Source organism: Perca flavescens, chromosome 14, assembly GCF_004354835.1.
Source record: "Perca flavescens isolate YP-PL-M2 chromosome 14, PFLA_1.0, whole genome shotgun sequence".
NCBI lineage: Eukaryota > Metazoa > Chordata > Actinopteri > Perciformes > Percidae > Perca > Perca flavescens.
Window position 1 is genome coordinate 19057384 of NC_041344.1, and position 24701 is coordinate 19082084.

Sequence of the window (24701 nt, forward strand, 5' to 3'; positions counted from 1 at the left end):
ACAACCGATAAGTCAACTAAGAGAGGGCAGCCCTATCTGCAGCTAGAGATGTTCCGATTCCAGTATCCGTATCGGTATCAGGAAGTACTGGAGTTTAAGCACCGATCCAAAGAAAATCGACGTTAAAAGTAGTTTATTTATGTTCTTTTTCCTTTATAACTGACTGTCAAACTAGAGAATAAAAGAAAGTTCTGTGGCATTCATTGTTTTGTATTTGTTCACAAAGAGTTTAACCTGAGCCAGACAGACAACAAATATAGAAATCATATCACATCCATACAGGGATTGTAGTATACAGCTGTTAAAACATAATAAAATATATGACACACTGGTATCGGTACTCAGTATCGGCCGATACGCAAGTTCAGGTACCAGAATCGGTATCGGGAAGCAAAAAATGGTATCGGGCCGTTTCTACCTGCAACACAGACATAATGAAACTGAACCAAAATAAAACTGGTAATATTGATTAGAATTGATAACTAATTGAATAATCTGTGTGTGTGTGTGTGTGTGTGTGTGTGTGTGTGTGTGTGTGTGTGTGTGTGTGTGTGTGTGTGTGTGTGTGTGTGTGTGTGTGAAGCTTGTTTCTGTGCTTGTGCAAATACAAAAACACACCTACCTACACCTACCTTCACATATACAAGCCCAGAGATGTTTGGTCCCTTGCAACTTAACATCAGTAGCTGCTTGCATAGCTCAGTGTTGACAGGGACTGACACACAATCACTCTCTCTCTCTCTCTCTCGCAGACACGCTCATTCTGCTTCAGTGCATCTCCGGCTCTGCAAAGGAAACCATGACCCTGTTTCCAGGCTAGGCTGGTTGCCATGGCAAAGCTTTCCTCTGAATATTATGGTTTATCAGTCTTCCCGACTTGAAATTGGGACTCAAAGTGTGTGTGTGTGTGTGTGTGTGTGTGTGTGTGTGTGTGTGTGTGTGTGTGTGTGTGTGTGTGTGTGTGTGTGTGTGTGTGTGTGTGTGTGCGTGTGCGTGCGTGTGTGTGTGTGCGTGTGTGCGTGTGCGCGCGCATTTAAGAAGCTACTTTTCTCTGAGCTCTGTTGGAAAGGGGTTTGTCTCCCCTTAGAAAATCTGGGCCTGAAATTCCAGTGTCTCACTCTCTTCTCTCTCCCTTTTCTCTGTAATTTTTCTGTCCCAGAAACAACTGGGTGGCTGAAAGTGAATAATTTGATCATCATGTCAATGCCTATAAATGAACTGGATGATCAGAATTGATAAAAAATACTTAATATTGCCAATTTTATATTCATGCTGCATTTATTCCTCCTTTTTTGCACTAACTAGTGACTAATTTATTAAACAAACAAATTAGGGAGTCTGTGTGGTGATAGCTTATATTTACTGTTCTATATGTGGTTTCATAAGATCAAGATAAAACTGTATTTATCCAGAGGGAAACTGCTGCACAGCAGTTGCAAAACAAAGTTAGAGGAGTGCAGATAGAGTGCAAATATTGAAAAGACTAAGATAACAGTAGAGCAAAATGTAAACAACGTCATGCTTCTCATTGTGTGTATTGATTTTTCAAATTGTAGCCCTTGAGGCAGGCAACATTACTCTACTAATAATCACTATACTCTCAGATACAAAACAGCTAAACTGACTGGACATTTCTTCACTTTCTGTTCTGTTACTATTTAGCATAGAATGATGATACAGTTTATACCAACAGCAGTGCTGTCTGAGCTTTTGGTATGGCTGCTTTTATTTGAAGTGGTGGTACATTATTGGCTTTACCTTGATTTCAATGTAGTCAATGAGTCATGACTACTTAAGTAAGTTAGAAATATAGTTATCCCAATAATCTCCAGAGGGTCATAAACATTCAGCTTTAAATACAATCTTAATCTCATGTTAGAGTTGTTACTGTTGAGTTAGGGGAGATTTAAGGTGTATTCTGTGTAATTCTTGGGACACATAAACCCTCTGCCTCTCATTCTCTTTTCTGTCTATAATGCAGTGGGATGCTGTGTCCCTCTGTGTTTTGAGGATTTTGGCTCATTTGAACCATATAAATTAGTTTAGGACGGAGCCGGTGCTGCCACCATGTGGTCACAACTGATAATTTGCTTGTGTTCACAGGTCTGTGATTTAATCCCTACATGACTTTCGCAAGACTGATCAGATCTATATGTCTTCCTCTTTTCTTTTTTTCCTTTTCTCTTTAGTCAGGGACAGAGAAACAGAACAACAATACTTCATTTCCCCCATCTCTCCCTGCATGTAGATTTGTTTGTTTTGGGTTTTAGCTTTGGGATTATTGGGGCGGGAGAGACACTGGGGCATTGGTGCAGATGTTTTAACAATGTCTTTAATTTGACCATTGATTATTTCTGGAATACTATCAGATCTGTATGTTCAAGACTCGTTTCGCTCCTCTTTTTGTCTCTTCTTCTGAAATGGAGAGAGGAAGGGATTCTCGGCCTGCGGTTTCCACGGCAACACTGGCTGGTACATGGTGGAGCCAATATCTCTCATTGTGTTTGTGTATGGCTGTGCCTGTTTCTGTGTGTGTACGTGTATATATGCTTGTGCCCTGTTATTTTGCAATGTGGTGTATTTTTGGAGACTCTAATGCTGCTGGAGGAGCCTTTCCTGTTGGTCAAACCAGAATCCTAATTTAATAAACCAGCACGAAGTCGGTGAATAAACATTAACTGTTGATTACACTAAATTAGATATGTGCAAGTGGGCTTACTGAACATCTTTTTTCCCTGTTTGCTGCTATATTTATTTGAGAAGCTGGTCTGCACAGGTCGCCATGGCAACAGCATGTGTGCAGTCTGCTCTCTACAAGGGATTCTCTCTGTCTCTCTCGGTCGCTCCTCTCTCTCTCTCTCTCTTTCTCTCTGGTGTCTTTGCTCTGCCCTTCACCTAGAGACATTTACTCCCATGAGGTCTGACTAGACAAAAGCAGGAGATGCAATTCCTGCTAACAGTGATGTTAATCGATGCTAAGACCCTCCATGCATGACCGAGTATTGCTAATTGACCCCATGGGTTTTGTTAGAAAGCAATTTAATTCACTAATCTGGTATGATACTGTGAATTTGTTTAGTCATTAGTTTCTTCGTACTCAAATTTAACTATAAACATTGCTGGTTTTTTTTCTTCTGCATGCATTTTACGTATGTAAGAGCCTGCCTGAATCTTGCCTGGTGAACCTCTGTCAGGGCTGTACTACAGCCATCTTCACTTCTGGCTTGTTTTATATATCGTCAAAACAATATGAAATTGTCTATCTCATATATTTATATCGTTGTTATCGCAGTGTCAAAAAAAACAGCAGCTGAACTGCTTTACGGCAATATTTATATCATTTGGACGATGCTTTAAGTTCTGATCCTTGCACCTTGTCTTCATTTTGCACTAGAGTTCTTAATAAAATGTCGATGCAAACACCTTCCAATTACAGCCGAAAGTTGGCACTTGACCCTCATAGACATTGTTTAATTTCTGAACTACAGAGTCAAAACAACCAAAAACTCTGTGTGTGTGTGTCAAGGCCTCAGATGGAGGGGTGTGGTTCCGCCCCCCCCCTTTCCACACACAACCTCCTTTGATCATTGCTCCATCATCCTTTGTTCTTTTGTGTATGTGTGTTGTGTAAAAGGCTGGAGAGGCTGTGTGTTGTCAATGGTAATGAGTTTAGGTTAGCTGGTCTGGCAGGGACATCGAGAAGCCCTGTTAATATTCCTGGGGTGTCGGTGTGTGTGTGTCACTCCTTTTCTCTCCCATCACACACACACACATTCCTAGTCCTGCCTCCGCACTGGCTGCAACACTATGATGTCACCTCTCGTCTGATTGGCTCTGAGGCTGCTGAGGGAAGGAGGAGAGATGCTAGGATAGAGAGAGGAAGGGATATAGAGAGTGAAAGAAAATGCCGGCACTTGTATGGGTGGAGGGGTTTTTGGACAGCAGTGTGAGGTGTATGTGTGTGCGTGCAGCTGTAGTCCCACTATAAAGTGTGCGTATGTGTCTTGTTGTACGATTTGGAGAAGAGGGGGTCCCCAATACCACGCCCTCCCAGAAGCATGAGGCGACTTATCTGCGACCGAATCTGTGACTGTGAGTGCACTGATGGGTGTGTGTGTGTGCGCTTCTATACACATCTGCTTAACATTTCCTGAGCTTGACACAATAGGTTCTGCAATCACTGTTAACATGTGGCTTGTATGTACACCCATTACTGTCAGTTGATTTTGCATGTTGACTGCGTGTGTTGGTAAGTTTGATGTATGATTCAAGGTGTAGGGTGGTGGCTTTGGCGCATTTCATGAACGGCTGGTTGTCAGAGCAACTGGAGTGCAACTGCATTCCTATGCTAACAGTTGCACCTCCACAGTCGACTTGTGTGTGTGTGTGTGTGTGTGTGTGTGATATTGTCTTCCTTGTGTTTTGCTGGTAGATGCACGTTCAAAATGCTGCACTATTGTTGCAAGCGTGTCTCAAGTTTCAATGCTAGCTTTCTAGCTAGCTTAATTTCTGCTAGCATGCAGATTAAGTCTTTGGGCTGCAGAGAGTCACTGGTTGCATGGTTGGCATCTTGATCATTGGCTGTTTTTGGGCTCTTAGAAGTGATCGTATATGTGTGTGTGGGTTTGCCTTTTTCTTCTAACCAGTGTGTTTTTTAATTAGTATTGATTTAGTGATTCCTGACCAAGCTCTTTGTAGACAACCACTTCCTCCGTTCTTTGCTTCTTGTCTTTATTATGTTGAGCTTTTTATGCTCAACATAAAATGGGCAAATAAAATCCAAGGTACAGACCCCATATGCGACAGATGTAAACAAGGCCTTATTACATATGCTTTGGACAAGAAAACATCATTTCTGGAAGTCAATTTTAAATACTCTTTCTGAAATACTAAAGGAGCCAACTGATCCACCCCCTCTCACTGCTCTGTTTGGTGTTATATCACAGGATATGCTAAGTAATATTAAGTGTAACATAGCTGGCCTTTTGCACTTTGTTGGCCAGGCAACTCATTCTCTTCAGATGGAAAGACCCTCTACCCCCTTCATATTCTCTGTGGATTAAAAAAACGTTTTCTTGAACTAGATAATATACTCTCTCCAAGGTTTTGAAGTTTCATGGTATTTGACAGCTTTTCTTGAATATTGTAGAAAAAGCAAAGAATCTAACCCTATACATAATACATTGTAACTTCCTATGTTATTGTTGATTTTTCATTTATTTATTCCATTCTTCTTGTGACCAGCTTTAATTCAGAGGTGTGGGTCTGGTAGGTGGATGGGTAGATGTTCGGGATTAGTTTCTTGTATGCACTAAAAATCTTTAAAAACACACCTTGATAAAAGAAATTCAAGGTGCTGTGACATTTTTCAGAAGGACCTGAGGTTTTGAATAATTCATCTTTTTATTTAACATTTTAGAAACCAGATTCCAACATAGTAATCGTGAGAGTAGATCTCGATCTTTTTGTCAAATGATTACTCTTATTTATACACATTTTCTTAGACTTTGCAAAAAGTTTGAACCGCACTTTTCCTTGCCTACAGTGTGGATGGTGACCGTCTTCTCTCTGTCCTCTCCTTCCAGATCGTAGTTTTGAAGATGATGACAGTGTGGATGGGATTCGTTCTTCCTCAGCCCAGGCTGCCTTCAAGGTGCCAAAAGTTCCCAAGAAGCCTGCAGAGTCCTCCGCTTCACGCAGGCCCAGCGCTACCGGCGGCAAGCTTGGTATAAACTTACTGTACATTTAAACACACAATGAATGCAGACACACAGCTGAGTTCATTGGTTTCCTCCAAGTTTGGAAAAGAGGCATTTCTATATTGAGAAAGTGGAGTTTATATTATTCATTCATGGCTGGTAGACTTGGGCTCCTCTACGCTAGTGGCAAATGAAAATGATCAGAATCATTGCAATTGGCAAGCCTTGTTTTTATCTATGTTTAAGCGGAAATACATCCCACTGCCTGACAAAGAGTTCAAGGCCATAAAGCATAATTAAGAATTTACCAGTATCCTCCTTTTGTGAGTAAATGGCAGATGTTTTATTTTGTACAGACAGGAATTTGAATGACTGGTAGCGATCTTCCAGGCTGTCGAAATACAAAGCTGGACCACTACAACAGGAATTAATATTGGTTTAGAGACAATTCAGTGTAGGTCACATTTTTCCAGGATGTGGGTGCAGCCTTCTGTATAAAGGTTCTCTGACAGTACATTACTGGCGGTCACAGGATAAGGACAGACTATTGGGGTTATTGGAAGAAGCGAAAGGACTTGAGTAGGAAGATGTTGCAGTACACAGTGACACACTCCCTCTGTGTCTCCTCAGAAATCTGTGGTAGACTCAGGCCTGCAGAAAGCGTTATTATCATCCTTCTCGTTGAGAAAGGCTCCTCCTCTCTGTCGAGTCATCCTCTTGCTGTAGATGGCTGGACTGTTATGTTTGCTTCATCTTTGCATGTATTGATTTGTTTCCCATCTCTCTATTGGAGGAAAACTACGTTCACTCGACCATGCAGTCCATTTCCTGCTGCCCGCTGATGTATCTGTGTCAGCAATGTCACACACATGCACACATACACTCGTAGGTGTAAGTGTTTCACAAGCAAGCAGTCTGTCAGAGTCCTGGTATGTTGCTTCGTTGATTGGAAATGCCAGACTGTGATCTTTTGTCACTTGGATCATTACAGTCTTATTGATTGTGGAGCGGCTGTTAGAGGCTGAAGTCAAGGGCATGCTTGGTATTTTTCACAGTACTACAGCTCTTAAACGTTGATCTTGTTAAGTTTAATTTGATGGAAAGGAAAATAGCCGTCACTTGACCTGTCTTTTTGTTTTTCATTTAACTTTTTGGGAATTAGTTTGTCTGGCTTTTACTGTCAGGCTAGTTTCCACTATGGTGGCGATGGGAGGTCTGTTCGTCCGTATTTGCATTTAAATGACAGTACGCCCACACACTGGCAACACCTAGCAGCAAGACTTGTACAGATAATAGATATTTCCATTTGGTCAATTACTGGCAGAATAAAAACTCTAGATCTTGAAAAAAATCTAAAGCCATATCCGAAAGGATGAAGTACCAGGGCAAGACTTCTCTCAAAGGACAAGGTGGTTGCTTTCTGTCAGCAGTATTTAATCACAGCAGTACACATTGTTTTCACACTGCTGGTTAATGATCATTTCTTCTCATTATGATCGCACAAATCTGTTTATACAGTTAGCAAAATACTTTAGTTACAATCTTACGTTAAATACATTTTATTCTGTGGCCGGGTTAGCTCAGTTGGTAGAGCAGGCACACATATATAGAGGTTTCTTCCTCGACGCAGAAGGTCCAGGGGTCTGAAACTAATTGAAAATGGTGATAGGGTTTCATGCCCAGGCTGCTACCATGTTACTCACTGAGAATAACAGAGGATAGTGCCACATCAACGTTCACCAGCTCTCTAAGGGTCATGTACATGTAGAGTTTTTGACATAACGCGTCTTTGTGGAACAGCCGGATTAAAGTCAACCCCGGTGAAAAAGAAGGAAAGGATATATTTCTACTTCCTTTCTTTCTGTTTATACACAACTCTCCTCCACCATGTGTACACCTTTCCTTCAGCCTCTTCTTGTCCTGTGAACGTCTTCGCTCTAACCCGTGTCACTTAATTGAAAAATGTAATATTCTCATCCTTGTGGATTGCTCTCAGCCCCTCCTTGCTCGCTTTCTTGTTTTGCTTTCTTTGTCTTATCTTTCCTTCTCCTCTTTGCTTCCCTAGTAAGGAGTTGTAGGATGTGTGGTCCACAGAGCTTCCAGCTCCCAGAGCAATATGATTGACATGCACATTACTGCCAGGAAGTCCATAGAAACACAGGCTGATCCCACTGACTTAAGTGTGTGGGGGTGTATGAGGTTGTAATTGGAAGTGTGCTTGTGTTTTTGTGAGTTAAACCAGAATCACAAAACCAACCAGCACAGAAATCCTTAAATGCTGAAGGCTGACAAGCTATCGATTAAATGCACACACATACGCTTAAACACATATATTAAATGACTCTGCTCTGATTTTCTAGTATCCAAGGAAGGTGCTGGGGGACTTGATGAAGAGGACTTCATTAAAGCCTTCACAGATGTCCCTTCTGTCCAGGTACACTACACACAGGAGCATAAATGCACATTCATCCTATTTAATAAACAAACTACACGGTCTATCAAGGTTAGACTGTTAGACTTTTATCTGTCCTTCACATATTTTCCCTGCTCCCTTCCCTCCTGTTTTTCTTCACTGTGTCTCTATGCAGATTTACTCTGCGAGGGATCTTGAAGACAACCTGAATAAGATCCGTGAGATCTGCTCCGATGACAAACATGATTGGGACCAGAGAGCCAGCGCTGTCAGTATTTTCACCTTCAGTGCATTTCCTTTTTTTCGGTTCTATAAATGAAATTATCTTCTTTGACACGGCTTTGTTTGATCATTCTTGGTGTCTTTAATGTTTTTTTTGTTTTTGTTTTTTTTCTTACAGATGAAGAAGATTCGCTCGCTGTTGGTTGCGGGCGCAACCAGTTACGACTGTTTCTACCAGCACCTGCGGCTACTGGATGGAGCCTTCAAACTGTCAGCTAAAGACCTGCGCTCACAAGTTGTCCGAGAGGCCTGCATCACTGTGGCGTGAGTGTTGATTATAGATACTGCTGTGACTGCATGATGTGCGGTGAGAAAAAAACCTGGGCTGTGTCCAAAATCATTCACTACTCCCTCAATAAACAGATACACAGTCATTTGATTTATAAGGAACAGTAACTTCTTGCACTTATTGGTCATTGTCATTTTGTGTCATCACTGACAGGTGAGTTGCACATTGGTAATTTTGTCGGTCAAATTAAACTCATTGCATTGCGGGTAAGTTAGCAAAAAAACACTCCTTTTTTGGTTCCATTGGTGTCATTTTTGAGGGCACTATAACGTTAATAAAAGTCTGATTTTGGACACAGTCCTGATTAATGATATTGCACTCAACCTTTGTTGTGATGTTTACCACAGTTTTAATTGTGCTCTGTGTTGTCTGTGTATTCTTATAGCCACCTGTCATCAGTGCTGGGGAATAAATTTGATCATGGAGCGGAAGCCATCATTCCCGTCCTTTTCAACCTCATCCCCAACTGTGCAAAAGTCATGGCCACCTCTGGTGTGTTGGCTATCCGCACCATCATACGGGTGAGTTTTGCAAACACACTTAAAACTTTTAAAATTCTCGTTGAGGTTCTTTGTGGTCAGTGTTACTGCTGTAGTCTGATTATTAGATATATTTTTTATTTTTATTTCACGCTCTGCTTCCTCTCCTCTCTGCAGCACACCCACGTCCCCAGGCTCATCCCCCTGATAACCAGTAACTGCACATCCAAGTCTGTGTCTGTTAGAAGGTGAGATTAGCAGAGGCACTGATGTTGACACTACAGTGATAAAAAGCCTAGTTTGGTAATGAGCAGGTCTCAAATAATAACAACTATAAGATTATAAAATGTTTACAATGATGCTGTTAAGTAATGTGTGTTGTGATAATGAGAATGATAAAAAAAAATGTGTCATCTCCAGGCGCGGTTATGAATTCCTAGACCTTCTACTACAAGAATGGCAAACCCACTCTCTAGAGAGGTGAGGATTGATTCCAACAAGGTTCAAAAGAAGTTTTAGACCTGCTTTTCTACTTGTTCACACTTTTGTACCTATGTATCTCTCCCTTGCAGGCACATGGCAGTTCTGGTTGAGAGCATCAAGAAGGGAATTCGAGATGCAGACTCGGAGGCCAGAGTGGAGGCCCGCAAGTAAGACACACACAGGCATTTCTGAAAATGTTATTATATGAATTGTATTATGTGAAAGACAGATTGTGTTAAATAGCACCCTTTTCTCCTGTCTTAATCCCTTTTTATTCCTCTCTTTTGCCTCTTCCGTCATCATTTTTCTACCTCCCTCCTCCTCTACCTCACCCATGTTTTTCTCTCCTTTTAACTTCATTTGTCTAACCTTTTTCTGTCCGTCTCTTTCTGTTTCCTTCTCCCCGCTGCATCTTCCAGGGCTTACTGGGGTCTGAGGAACCACTTTCCAGGGGAGACCGACGCTCTCTACAACTCCTTGGAGCCATCGTACCAGAGGACCCTTCAGTCCTGCCTGAGGAGCTCTGGCAGCGTGGCCTCACTTCCCCAGAGTGACCGCTCCTCGTCCTCCTCTCAAGAGAGTCTCAAGTAATCAACGCTCAGCTATGCTCCTTCATAGTTCTATAGACGTCTAGGTTTACTTTAAGACTACTTTTGAGTCTTACAAAATTAGATTGATGCTAGAGGAAAAATGAATAGAATTAGATAACTAGATTATTGGTTAGAAGAATGTACCCTATGTGGAACAAATGCTGGCTTCAGGGACACAGAGGACAACATAAACAACTGACCTCTGTCTAAATGACACGCAGATAGATTTTATGTCAAACAAATCATCATTGTTTGTTGAATAAGCGCATTCTCTGAATAACCCAGTTTCATGTTGTAGTCTTTCTGCCCTAATTTACGCTCTAGTGTGCATTTGTTTCCATTTGAAGTAGTCCACTCTGCTTCATTGAAAAAATATTTAGCTTATATTTTGTCAATGAGAAGACAAACAATTGTTCATCACCCATTAGCAATGTGATTTTGTTTTGTTGTGGACTGACCTACTTTGCTCCCTCCTCTGGCAGTCGGCCTCTGACTTCTAAATGGTCTGCAGCTCCAGGGCGAGGTGAGTCAAATCCACTCAAACACACATAGTGGCAGATACACATGCAAGCTCTCTCAAACCAATCTCAGGCTCACTCACTCCTGTGAAAGCACACATACACTATGACAAACCTCAGCTCTTACAGAACCATTTCCCATCATTCTCATTTACATTCGCCTGTGTCCGTACAGTCACATCCTCTTATGTTGTTTTTATGTTACCAGACACATGTACGCACACATATGTGTATGTGTCTGGCTGTTTGTGTATTTCTGTACGGTATCAGTATTTGGGTTGTGTGGTGCCTGCATGTGTTTGTGATGTATATATCCCCTCATCACCTCCCATCCCTTCTCCAACACACTGCTCCTCCTGTCCTATCAGTCCCTGCGGGTTCAAAGGGTGGGTTGTCGTCGGCTTCCTTGCAGCGCTCCCGTAGTGATGTGGATGTAAACGCAGCAGCAGTCGCTAAGTACCGGCACGTCGGACAGACCAGGGCAACAGGGCGTCTGCCCCCTGGCTCCTACTCCTCACTGGGTAAGGGCCCTGTCAGTCATATTAGATGACTAATCGGACAGTGCAGACATTAGTCGGCATGAAATCAGCAGGATGTCAGGCAGAGATGACCTCATCTGAGGAGTGCTCTCGGATCAGCTCAGAAGTAGTAGTAGTTCTAAAGCTTCTGACAGGTTGAAGTAAAGGTCATCCTCTATAAAGGCTCGCCATATCTACAAAACAATGAATAAGGATGGACTTATACACACACACTTCAGTGCTTGGACTGGCCTTTCTCCTCTCCGCTCCTGTACTCTCCTCTCCTGATGCCTCCTCATTGCCTGTTAATGTATCCTGTATATATTTTGGTATGGATATTTTCTGTGTGCATGTTCTGTAGATGAATATAGTCCTCTGTGTTTGTTTCTCGCTGTTTCAGTGTTGACCACTGTATCTGCATGGTTCTCTGTTAAACAGATGTTCTGTAACTAATACAGACTGTGCTCCTCTCCTCTCTTCTCTTGTCTCTCCTCTCTCATTCTGTATTCTTTTTCATCATTTTGTGTTTCCTGGTTACTGACACTTTTGTTTCTATTTTCATTTCAATTTCAATTTTCCCTTTCTTGGGCTTTTCCTTTTGTGTCTTACTTTTAATAATCATTTGAAACAATCCTTTCCATTTTGTTTTCCTTTGTTTGTTCCCTTTTGTTTCTTCCCCTTCTCTCTCTCTCTCTCTCTCTCTCTCTCTCTGCCACTAAAGATGATGCCTCTGATAAAACGGATGGTAAGATCATCTCACTCTGCTTCACCAGCAAAAACCTACTCATGCTTTTCTTATCTTTTTTTTTTCTCCTCTTTTCCCTTTCCTCACTTCATTCCAGTCCACCAGTCCATATCAGCTCCTTTTTGTTGCAGTGTGTGGCCACAGCGCCCCCTGCTGTCAGATTGCATTCAACCCTCATTTACATCACCATCCTACTCATCTTATCATGAATCATCTTATTTTTAATACAGAAACGGTCTAACTATCAACACCTCCATTAAACTGTATCATTCAGGTATTGAGGCTTTATTAGGATACTCTTAGGGTGTGTTGTTGTAGTGCCATTATACTCATATAAGTTTAGATGTAACTTTATTGTTATTGCACAGAGCAGAGAGAACAGGTACGGACACAACAAAGTGCAGTTTAGCATCTAACCAGAAGTGCAAAACAACAGTAAAGTGCAGAGTAATGTACAGAGTATGTACATAATGAACAGTACTATATAGAATAAATAGAGAATGTAGAATAAACCGTAAGGGGAAAATGCGAGATATTTACATTTTGAAACGTGCAGGTGAAATGTAATATTTACAACCTGCTCCTTTTTTCTGTCTGTAGGGACCAGGTCAGACAATGGTAAGATCGTGGTTAGTTGGATGTGTGTGTGTGGGCATGTTTTAGGGATGTTCTAGTTGGGAAAGTTGACAAATTTAGTTAAAGTGTGTTGTCGTCTGCAGAGTAATCACCAGTAATCAATATATTGAAATTATTTTACTGTGGTACCCTCAATTTAAAATAGTACAAATGTAAAATAAAAATTAAATATCTCATGAAATTTGACATTACAGGTCCAACATTAATAATGCCTTTGAGCAAGTATTTTAATATAATACAAATAAAGAATTACTTTAATTTACTACTACAAAAAATGCAGCTGTAAGTGGATTGGATGATGCACTGCAGAGGCTAAAGTGAATGATATGAATGAACTGTGGGTTGAGGTAATATTTTTGCCTGGATTCAACAGACTAATTGGCAAATGCGTATTAGTCTGGAACCTCCCCGTTCATTTTCAATTTCCAAGGAGCGTTATGTTACATTCGGTCATGTCATGGATGGCGTTCGGTAAGCATGACGCTCCTCTGTCAGTCATTGTCTTAAACCCGCCCCATGTGAGCTAAACGGTTGTGATTGGCCCATCAAGGTTCTGGCCACCTGGAAATCTGCCTGAACGGGAAGGGGGCCAGACATATCTGCCAGAGCAAATGAAACATGAGCTTAGAAATTCTTTTGGTTTCCAGGCTAGTAATATCTCACAGTGACTCACAAAATGTTGCAAGATGTTGGATGATATTTTCATCAAATCAATCAATACTTAAAGATAAATAATTAGCTGGGTCATGACAAGTTTCAAATTGTATGTACGCCCTTTACTGACACTGGTTCCTAATCCACTGAGGCATCCCTGGTGTTTGTATCTGTGTGGCTGAATTGAGTGTTAAGTTTAGGATCTGATTTTCATTCAGCAGCTTCCAACATTAGTGGCTTTTCGTCAGCTGTAGTGCCTTTTAGGTTTTGGGCTGCATTCAACAGTTTGTAACGAGATGTAGGAGCATAGAAAGTAGGAGCGTAGAAAGTACAGCAGTGTTTGGTTTGTTTTTGTATTTTTAACGTAATTTTCCCTCCGCATACATACAGGCCGTGTACGTACCAAGCAGCCCTTATCCACTGCCAGCAGCATGTCTAGCCAGGTGGACTCACGAGGACGCAGCCGCACCAAGATGGTCTCCCAGTCACAACGTATGTACCCCCTTCCACCGACACACAGCATGACTTAAATCTGCTGTGGTTGGAACAGTCTGGGTATCAAGTCCACTTACCACGTAACATAAACAAATAAACAGCAACCGAAACGGGGCGTGTGAGCTTCTTGGAGTGAGTGTTTGCAGTTTCTCAGGCTCTTTGGTTTCATTACTTGTTGCCTTCACGGTGACGATAAGCTCTGTGTAAATGTTTTTGTGCCTTTAGGTTCCGACGAATCCGATTGCACACCAGGTATTCTGTTTGTGTGTCAGAGTCAGAGTGTGTCTATCTGTGTACCACAGTGGGAATGATGGTCAACCTGCTATTGCTCTCATTCTGATCAAGGTGTTTTGTGTAAAGCAGAGTGTGTATGTGGATTTTAATGTGTGTGTGTTTTTCTGTGCATGCTGTGTCTCATCACTGAGGATGGTGTGGTGGACATTTTCCGGTGCTCTAGCCTATAGCTCTGGCTGTCATTTAGGTTATTAAAAATACTTCCAACTGACACGAAGGAACACAAGCCACTGAGCTAGCTGCTATTGCAACTCATAAAGCAGAAGTGTGTGTACCTGCTTTCTTAGAATACTTGCTTAAAGCATGATGGCTTTGGTGCTGGTTTGAAAACCAGTTTAAAGGTGGACAGTGATTGAACCGCAGTCCACTGCACCAATCAGATCTGGACATTTTAAAGACCAAATGGAAGTTGCCTGATCAAGAGTTCAAAGCCCAAATCTCCGAACAACATTCTAACAGAAACGGAGGAAATGGCAGCTGAACGGAGTCTCAGAGCGATTTCTACGTATATATGTGTGTGTGTGTGATCGAGTGTATGGATACTTTTGAGCATATTTACTTTGAGGCATTTTCTTTTCCTCATTGTGATCAGGCTTTGCTTGATACATATGCCAGCTGTCCCAACATGCACTGCTTTTCCCAGGCTATCATCTGCTGCTGGTTCAGTGTGTCTTTGTTTTAGCAACACATTTTCAATACCTAGTTTCTATTTAATAATAAATTTATTTGATTATTCATGGAACACCAGGATGTGCTCCCATCATACTCTGTGTTCTAACTCCCATGATACTTCTTTTGCGCTAACACCCAAAATTCATCTGGTTTAATCTGCTGTTCCTTCCCCCTCGCCTCTGCTTTCCCCCTCCTCCCAACCAATGGGCTTAATGGCTCAGGATCTCAGTCTGCTACCCCTGTTGGTGGTAAGATTACAACGCTACTTCTTTTCCGCTCTCTTTATCTTTACTGCCTTTCCTCTGTTGCCCTGACTCCCCCAAACTTCACATGCACCCAATGAGGTCACTTAAAACTCCTCCCACTCTGGCATGCTGGGATTTGTAGTCACAGACCGTTAACATGGCTTCTATGTGATCATGCTAAACACACTGCTTTGGGAGCCTCATGTTTCTGGACTCTTATGTGTGCCTGGATGTAGTCTTAAGATTGAGAAGAGGAAGGAAGGGAGAGTTGATTGGCAAATATAACAAAAAATGTCTTGAGGTCAAAGTCAGGATCAAGTCTTTTTTTATATCATAAAAGTATAAAAAGGAATACATTATCAGCTACTCAAGTGGTGATCAAGATAATAGAACAATCCCCATTTAGGTTTTCTCCTGTCATGTAGATGTATTTGTTTAGCTTTGTGTCACTAGGTACTAGTACAAAGCAACAGACTTTTCATGGGTTGAGTTTGTGTGTTTGGCTTTAGTAGTTTTTGTGTGTCAATGATAAAGAGAGTCTGGTCTGCGTGCTCACTTTCAATCATGTTGACATCCATTAAGCTTCATGTGTTGAGCTTGTTTCCCAAAAGTCTGTTCACACACTTTATATTCAGCACTGCAGAGCTGCTTCTCCTATGTTTGTCTTCAGGTTGATAGTAAAGTGAGTCATTGTAGAATTAGACACACTGTGGACTTTGCATTTGGAGACAGGATGTCATGGAGAGGAGAAATTGAAACCTCTGTTATCAAATGTGTATTCGTTTTGGACAAAAACGTTCTTCAAAGAGACCGCAGAGCTGTCTGTAAATCATCACCGTGTTGTCTGTTTTGTATGTGGCCTATTTACACAACTGTTATTTATAAAAACATCCAAACTTGTTACTAAAACATAAAATAGTCCCTTAATATAGTGTAGACTATACAGTACACTACTACCTTTTTATTTTAATAGTGCATCAACCTTAATTACATTTTATTTAAATGCATTTGTTAAATGTATTCATTAAGAAATGTATTTTTAGGAAAGAGTTTGTACAAATAAGCATGTAAAATGCATTTTCCTCTTGGTCTGGTTTTCAACTCTCCTAGTCCCAAGAATCCTCTTTCCAATGACTTCCAACACTATAACATTTGCCATTAAGTTCTGTGTATGTTCAATATACGTAGTATATGTTACAACATTTACTCAAAGTATTTGAAAACTAAGTGAAGGGCAGTAGCAACTGTCTTTGTCAGTCAAAACTAGTCACCACTTCTAAAATAAGCTCCACAAAGGGGGATTTCCTTTATTCTGTAGCTTTCACTGTCAAATTCCACTTGTTGCCTGAGTGAGGCTCTGACTTTACTTTCTCCCTGTCTTTGTATTTTGTCCTCTTCTCTCTGTCTCTCTGAAGCTGGCAGTCGGAGTGGCTCCCCGGGTCGTGTGCTGACGAGTACGGCCCTGAGCACCATGAGCTCAGGGGCCCACCGGGTGCTGGCTGGGTCCAGTGGGGACAAAAACAGACGCAGCCGCATCCCCCGCAGCCAGGGCTGCTCCAGAGACTCTTCCCCCACCCGCCTGTCTGTTGGTAAGTAAACAATTAGTGGTTCATTTTATATTTGTCTTCCTGCATCAGTTTTATAACTGCTCAAATGTTATTTGATGGGTCGGTTTAAAAACTCAACTGTAGACACAAGCAGCTCACACAATCGTCCACATACCCTTGGATCTCAACTTTTTTTCCCCCTCCTGCTCCCTGTCCTCATTTCTTCCTGCCTCTGGTACTTCTGTCCTCTAGCTCCTTCCAGCATTAGTTCCATCTACAATGGAGCAAGCAGAGGAGGTAAGGCTCCGACCTCAACCAGACCTTCCTGCTATCCATCTCTTAAGCTCTATCTATTCTCAGCATCATCTCTCATTCTTTATCTCAATCCATCATTCCCGCCTTCCCAATCCCTCCATCACATCAAGTCTCTAACTTTATGGCTGTGTTTTATGGTGATGGGTGCCCATAATCAGCAGATGCCCATGAATTATGAACTCCTCCCTCTCTTTACTAACCTGTTGTCAGTGGCTGGTTAATGGACCTTCTAGCAGGATCAGCGAGGCTTCATCAGGGCTGGTTAAACCTTTGGTAGGCTGTGATTAACGCTGATTGGCTGGGTCGATGCTGAGGCTGATAAACAGAGCAATGAACGGTGAAGTTGATTGCGATGCTACTGGATGAAACGGCAAGCGCAGATCCTCCCTTCGCCCATCCCTCGATCGCTTAACTCATCGCAAATCATTTCCTTTCCTATTCTGTGTCTTTGTGTGAGACGCAGGGTGATTGTCTGAGCGCATGTGATTATCAGACAAGTTTGTTTCATTTATATGTGAGTCCTGCAGTCCTCTGCTTTTTTTGGGTGCATCTCATCTAGAGCTGAAACAATGTGTCAATCAACAGAAAATTAATCTGCAACAATTTTGAGAATCAATTAATCGTTTAAGTCATTTTTTAAGCAAATATGCCCAAATTCACTGTTTCTCGCTCCTGAGATGCTAATTTTAGGATTTAAAAAAAAAAATAGTAAACCCTAATATATAACTTTTGATGGGTGCTTTCAGTATTTTTGGACATTTTATAGACAAGCTTAAACGATTAGTCAACAACAGGAAAGTAATGTGCAACTATTTTGATAATTGAACTTCTTGCCCTTGCTCTAAAATAACAGAAAATAAGTCAAATCTGTTGAGATGCTCCCTCGGAGTCAGTCGACCTGTGCTCGTATTCTCTCTTTTCTGTCACTTTTGCCTGTTCTGTCTTATTTATGCCTTTATCCATGTAAGGTCCACTCTCTCTCCTTTGTCACTGCTCATGTTTGTCTTTCTTCTTTGTCTTTTTGTTCTTTATGTACCTTCCACTTGTCCTTTGTGTTCTTACTACCACTTTTCTTCTCTCTGCTGCTCTTCTTTCCCCTGTTTACTCCTCATCTTTCCCTCTGCTGCGGTGCGGTGTTGTAACCCGGCTGGCGTTAGCTCGGGGCAGTCGTATCCCTCGGCCCAGTATGAGTCAGGGCTGCAGCAGAGAGGCCAGCAGGGAGAGCAGCCGGGACACCAGCCCCATACGCTCCTTCACTCCCCTTGGTGAGTAGCAGTAGTAGCCAGATACCCCAGGAGGGATGGCTAGAATGAATAAGACATGGATGAGTAACCTTTCTTTTATACATAAAGTTAGTTCAAACCAGAGAAACGTAGGCTTTTATTTTAATTCCGTGTCTTATTTAAACCAAATTTATAAAAAAAAAAATCTCAACCGTTTAAAAAGTTGAGGGTGATCAAAAAACAATCACTTGCATGTTTTTCAGCCTTTCTTTCTACTCTCGCACCCTGTTTGATCAGTGTTAGGGTTGCGTGTGTGTTTGTCTCTTTGAGTGTGTGTGTGCGCGAGTGTTAAACTCTGTATGTGTGTTTTAATCTTGGTTGCAGCAACGCGGAGCTACTCTCGCTCCACTGGAGCTCTACACACACCTGACGCTTTTGGTGCTGCAGGTGAAGGCTGAGTACATGTATTTCTCCGTACCTCACCCACCCACGTCGCCTTAATTTTTGTTTGCTCACCCATTCTCCTTTTGTTCTTTTGCCAGGCATCTTCTCCTATATTATTTTATCAACCTGTTTGTTTTTCTTGTCCATCAGCCCCTGTGTGTGTGGTTTTTTTTTTTTTTTTTTTGCTCCAGGATGTCGAACCTTCCAGTGGAATAGCATGTTTCCGCCTGTTCCGTTGCCAGTTGATAACATTTCTGCCAGTTTTACCATTTTTCTTTATTTAGCTCTGCCCCTTTTTGGCAAGGACACCAACATGTTTTGTGTGTTTTCTGTAAATTACACTTCCCCCCCCCAGCGGTACCTGCAATGTCACCTAACAAGTCATCACATCAACTTACAGGGTTGGCTCATGGGAAATGTAGTGTGGGTTGAGAATGGATGATGAGGAGAATGGTGGATCATCAGAGGATATTTCTATCTGTCTGATTCTGTGCAGGATCCGGTTTTGGCATCAGTCAGTCTAGTCGTCTCTCTTCCTCAGTTAGTGCCATGAGGGTCCTCAACACAGGCTCAGATGTAGAAGAGGCTCTCGCAGATGCACTGGTATGAAAACACTTACAACACGCACACATTAAAAACACATAACACTTTGTGTTAACTAACCCCTGGTTCTACCTGCTGTTTAATGCTGTCAGCTGTTGGGAGACATGCGGTCCAAGGTCAGCTTCTTCTCCTGCCTCGTGTGTGTGTGTGTGTGTGTGTGTGTGTGTGTGTGTGTGTGTGTGTTTTTTAAAGCAGGGTTGTGATTCCATGTTTTGTGCCTGGTATTACTTTGTCTTCACTTTCAGTATTATTTAATCTCCTTTGGATTCCTGTCCTCCACCCACAGAAGAAGCCAGCACGGCGGCGGTACGAAAACTACAGCATGTACTCTGATGATGACGCTAACAGTGATGCATCCAGCGCCTGTTCAGAGAGGTCCTACAGCTCCAGGAACGGAGGAGCCATCCCCACCTACATGAGACAGACTGAAGACGTAGCTGAGGTTGGCGGCAACAGCAGTACAGCAGAATACTCTTGTGAACCAGATCCGTCATTAGGCCAAACAACAAGTATCCAAAAGACACATGTGCCAGACAGAAGTGCACACTTTCCGAAACTGATTACAATAACACCTTTATAGTGCATTTTGTCTTTTATCCAGGCAGTTTTTTCCTCTGCTCAGTGCGTCTTGTCTCCTATGGCATGCAGAAAATGCTATACTGCTGATCACGTTACTCACACATACATATTGTACATGTACGTACTGTTAAGTTAATTACGTTTGACAAACATCCAATTTGAAGCCTTGCAGTTTCTTATCCTTGCACAGATTTTAAGGATTTGCTGAATGAATATACTGTGCATCTGCAGTGATCAGACTTTAAGTTTATCTCCTCATTGTAGAATTTTGAGAACACGATTGAGCTATAAGCATGCTAGTTTGGTCAAACAAGTTCAATTTGGATTTCAGATGATTTTGTGCACTTCAACTTTGCAGTGATGAAAATGTGTGCCTATATAAAGTCTCAACAGGCCTTTGTGTGTGTGTGTCTATATTTGTGGTTCTTGCCAGGTGCTGAACCGTTGTGCCAGTGCCAACTGGTCAGAGAGGAAAGAGGGGCTGTTGGGCCTACAGGCGCTGCTCAAGAACCAACGCACCCTCAGGTCAGCCACAGAACATGCGGATGTGTTTTCAAAGAATACATTGATTGTTGATTTTCATCTAACGGTTTGTTTTTCATCTGCAGTCGGGTAGAGTTGAAGAGGCTGTGTGAAATCTTCACCAGGATGTTTGCAGATCCTCACAGTAAGGTATGAGTGCATACAGCGCAAGTACTCACACTAAGATGCACAACACTCACTCATTTTCTAATGTCATGCCAAATAGATTCATAATGCACCCACTTTTATTTTACTTTGGTTTCAAATATTTTGTTTATCCCCACCATTCTTGACAGTACCGGATTCTGCCAAAACAAACACGAGGATCTATTTGTTAATACATACGGACACATTTTAACACTCAAGGATGTCAAACATTGTCTTTTGAATAAGTTTAGAGATAAATAGGTCAAAGTGTATTCTCCGATGTACACACACATCGATATTTACACTCCAACATAATCACAGGCATGCAGAGTGTGCAACGGACTGTTTTCTAACGGCATGACAAGCCTGAGTTTGCGTGTGACCTCACTCTCTCTCCGCCGTCCTGTGGGATTGCTCTGTCACTGTTCAGCAGCCAAACCGCCGGCTGTGCTCACTGCATTCACTGCCAATCCCTCTCTTTCCCCTTTCTCCCTGCAGTCTGAAGTGACGACACTGACCGCGCACACACACTCTAAAAAAACACTCTTGAATATACACACACAAATATATATATTTGGGTTGCCAGCTCTTCTCTGACTAACCAGCTGCGGTTCAGCCTCTAACACTGCTACTGTTTTTTCGGCGTTTTTTGAATGCCCGCTGCCTCACGTCATAAGGTGTGTGGGCTGAACCCTTCCCCTTCCCCCTCGTTTGACGTTTGACGATTTGATGAATTTCAGCGAGACTGCAGCAGGGTGTACGGCACGGCAGAATCCGGTATAAGCTCAGCCTCCTTCAAGGTACTGCATCTCACCATGGATCCCTCTCCTGCCTTCATCTATCTATCCCACACCAACTCCACTTCTTTCTCATCTCCCTTTTTTTTCCCCCCAACGTCTCTCTGTTTTCTTACCTAGTGTGCACAAAACATCACGTTTTAAAAAAAAGTTGTTTCTCTTATTTATTTGTCTCTATTTCCATTTTGCAAATGTTGGATTAAAGGCATGGACTGATTTTGAGTCTACGCAAACGAGTTCATTCAGGTTTTCTTTGTCAGGATGCTAACAGATGTGTCTCTCTCTCTCTCTCTCTCTCTCTCCCCCCATGCATCCCCCACTCTGGAACTCTCTGTAGAGAGTAAGTTTGGCCAATCAGTGTTAACTGTATTCATACATTGTGTTTGAATAAAATCTCACCCACTAACCTACCTCACAAAAGGTTACTTGTAACTACAGTGCTGCTGAAATTAACCACTGGCATTTAGGGATGGTGACTCCACACTGTCTGATTGGTGTTTGTTAGTTCTTGTCAAGCAATAAACTGTCTCATTGTGGTTGTCCTCTAATATTAATATTATTATTATTATTAATTTGGGTCATTTAAGTTGGTTGTTAATTGGAAATGAAGGTGGGCTGCTGCAGTGATGAGTGAATAACCACTAACTTCACCATGGGAACTAATGCTACTCTCACATGATACTTTTTCAGCATAACCTTCATGTATCCTGTAATGACACTGTAAATGCAGGACTACTTGTATGCATGCATATGTGCATGAAATGTGAATTGTTGAGTGACTGAGTCATTGTCACTCAAACTCTGTGTGTGTGTGTGTGTAGGTGTTCAGTATGTTCCTGGAGACACTGGTAGATTTCATCCAGGTCCATAAGGAAGATCTGCAGGACTGGTTGTTTGTCCTGCTCACACAGCTGCTGAAGAAGATGGGAGCTGACCTGCTGGGCTCGGTACAGGCCAAAGTTCAGAGAGCCCTGGATGTCACACGGTGGGTGTCGTGCTATCACAGTACAGACTGACATTAAGACATATAAATTGTTTGTATTTAGATTATTTGTTAATATAAAAGAATAAATAGACTCCCTAGGATCAATGCTGCCTTCTATGTCTTGTGTTTTTACACATACACAAAGAAAAAAAAAGAAGAAGAAAAAGTAACACAAATTAAGTTAACACAAATTATTGTTTACCTCTGACTCTTTTGGTAACACAGAAATTTATCATAACCTGGCAAATATCCCTTTACACTTGGGATGTGTTTCTGTGTTTGCTGGAAGTAAAATTTGGATTTTTTTTTTTTTAAAATAGAGAGTCTTTCCCCAATGACCTCCAGTTTACTATTCTCATGAGGTTCACTGTGGACCAGACACAGACGCCAAACCTCAAGGTAAAGTGTGTGTGTGTGTGTGTGTGTGTGTGTGTGAGATATTGTCTACCTTGTGTTTTGCTGGTAGATGCACGTTCAAAATGCTGCACTATTGTTGCAAGCGTGTCAAGTTTCAATGCTAGCTTTCTAGCTAGCTTAATTTCTGCTAGCATGCAGAGATTGAATCTTTTGGGTGGGGGTCGGGGGGTTATAGGAAAGGATGAACATAAGGCTGGAAACTCAACAAAACTATGTAACCATGGTAACCGCTGTACTGATGACCTCATGCCTGCCCAAAACCCTAAAATCCTGGCCTGTGATTGGTTAATGATTGATTTAGCCTCTCCACTGGCTTTTTGTTCTGCTACAGTGTGGGCACTCCCTTCAAGCTTTCCTTCTCTAACTCCTTATCCATCCTTTCGTACTTTCCTCCTCACTAACCCTTCTGTTAGAGCAGCTTCTCGCCTCACCAGTATCACCTAGCCCCCCGCTCCTTACCTTCCCCTCAAATTCTTTTACTTCATTTCTCACTCCTCGCTCTTCACACCCCTTTATCTCTCTGCCCAATATTTGACCCCATTCTCACGACTTTTTCATTCCTTATTAGTCTTTCTTTTCCTCAGCTTTCCAACTAGGCTTGGGCAATGAAAGATATTCTCAGCATCACAATTTTACCCATCCACCGCAATATACATTTCCTCAAGATTATTTTCGCTCTTCATTTGACTGCATTATTTCACTGCTGTTTCAACACCTCTGGCATTTAACGTCAAAAAACATTGTTCTCAGACTCTGTTAGCTCATAGCGTGACCTTTCAGCTCACATCACAGACTAGGAGAGGGCAATATGTCAATAAACACTGAGACAGTAGAAATAGTTTTGTGGAGGATTTTGCAAATCAATGACTACCTTTACATACACATAATATTCCAGTTTTTGCCCTTATTCCGAAAAAAGACAATATTCTGACTAAGCTGTTTACATGGCTAATGAAAGTGAATATTCCACTAATATTCCCGTTTACATGCAGCCATGCGAAATACAATGTTTTTCAAAGTTTACCAGCAGCGGGAGACTTGTTGGAGTGTGCGAACACAGCGTCCCTCTTTCATTTCTTCATCCAGCTTCTTGAAAAAGCATAGCGATGTGTGCGCATATCCAAAAACCCTGTTAATATCCAAGTCTTTGATAATATTTAAAAGTAGCTGTGTTTCTCCTTGTTATCGGGTCTGCTGCCCTCTAAACTGTTGGCTGGTTGGTTTGTTTACAGCACCCATAGCAACGCACAGAGCTGACCACAAGCCTGCGGTGAAAACCCAGATTGAGATTCCGAATGCCCTGTATACATGTCCAAACAATGCCTCTAAAACCCTAATAATACCGGAATATCCCACGTATCCCACGTCTTAATCGGAAAATGCTATATTCGGAAAAAGGCCTTATTCGCAATATCCAACCGGAATATGCTGATTACATGACTTGTGTCAAATTCGGAATATTGTCATATCTGGAATAATATTGGAATATTGGTGTGCATGTAAACATACTCAATGTGGCAATCTTAGATTTACAGTATTGTTGAAAATCTGATGAAGTACCTGGATTTTTCTGATATACAATTCAATGGGCTTGCTAAAATCCAACATTCCCATCAATTTTTTTTTTTTTTTAATCTATCTTCTAACAGTTTCTCAATTCAATTTAAAAAAAAATATCTCACAATAAAAATACAAATAACACCCTTAAAGATACTGCCTGAGGTGACTTGCAAGATCAAGTCATGCACTTTCCTTGCAATGCTGATAAGTGTACACATATAAGGATGGTAATACAATGTTGATCATTTCAGCAGCGCAGCAGTCATTAGCCGTCTTATAAACTGTTGCATTAAAGGTGCACTATGAGTTCCTGCGTGGTTTCGGCGCAATTTCATTTTTGTCTCAAATCGTAGGCATCTCTCCTTGATCTGCTAGCCGCCTGCCCCCTGAATACACTGTGAAAAAGCCTGGTCTCTGGAGACAACACGGGGGTCGTAAACGTCAAACAATCGCAGGCCGTGCGCCAAAATACAACAAACCCGTACAATCACCGACAAGATGGTTGGGGTAGGAGTTAGTGACAGTTTGTCAGTTAGTCATGACAGTTACA

At 41.8% G+C, this 24701-nt stretch overlaps 1 protein-coding gene across 23 annotated transcripts in view; it reads left to right on the plus strand.

The window, feature by feature from the left end:
- The window catches only part of clasp2 (cytoplasmic linker associated protein 2), a 61113-nt gene that overhangs the window by 27948 nt on the left and 8464 nt on the right, over window positions 1-24701 (plus strand). For 7 of the 23 annotated variants that reach the window (XM_028597764.1, XM_028597784.1, XM_028597787.1 and 4 more), the window contains 27 exons: window positions 5586-5726; window positions 8060-8133; window positions 8288-8380; window positions 8513-8658; window positions 9069-9204; window positions 9340-9410; window positions 9583-9642; window positions 9735-9812; window positions 10065-10232; window positions 10718-10758; window positions 11122-11274; window positions 12617-12634; window positions 13697-13798; window positions 14027-14053; window positions 14989-15015; window positions 16428-16601; window positions 16812-16856; window positions 18032-18139; window positions 18482-18544; window positions 19038-19144; window positions 19431-19586; window positions 20157-20248; window positions 20332-20395; window positions 21133-21192; window positions 21527-21529; window positions 22011-22174; window positions 22495-22573. In XM_028597764.1, the coding sequence (XP_028453565.1) occupies window positions 5586-5726; window positions 8060-8133; window positions 8288-8380; window positions 8513-8658; window positions 9069-9204; window positions 9340-9410; window positions 9583-9642; window positions 9735-9812; window positions 10065-10232; window positions 10718-10758; window positions 11122-11274; window positions 12617-12634; window positions 13697-13798; window positions 14027-14053; window positions 14989-15015; window positions 16428-16601; window positions 16812-16856; window positions 18032-18139; window positions 18482-18544; window positions 19038-19144; window positions 19431-19586; window positions 20157-20248; window positions 20332-20395; window positions 21133-21192; window positions 21527-21529; window positions 22011-22174; window positions 22495-22573 (2450 nt within the window). The remainder of the gene's footprint in view (window positions 1-5585; window positions 5727-8059; window positions 8134-8287; window positions 8381-8512; window positions 8659-9068; window positions 9205-9339; window positions 9411-9582; window positions 9643-9734; window positions 9813-10064; window positions 10233-10717; window positions 10759-11121; window positions 11275-12616; window positions 12635-13696; window positions 13799-14026; window positions 14054-14988; window positions 15016-16427; window positions 16602-16811; window positions 16857-18031; window positions 18140-18481; window positions 18545-19037; window positions 19145-19430; window positions 19587-20156; window positions 20249-20331; window positions 20396-21132; window positions 21193-21526; window positions 21530-22010; window positions 22175-22494; window positions 22574-24701) is intronic. The other 16 variants (XM_028597766.1, XM_028597770.1, XM_028597771.1 and 13 more) reach the window with 16 other exon arrangements.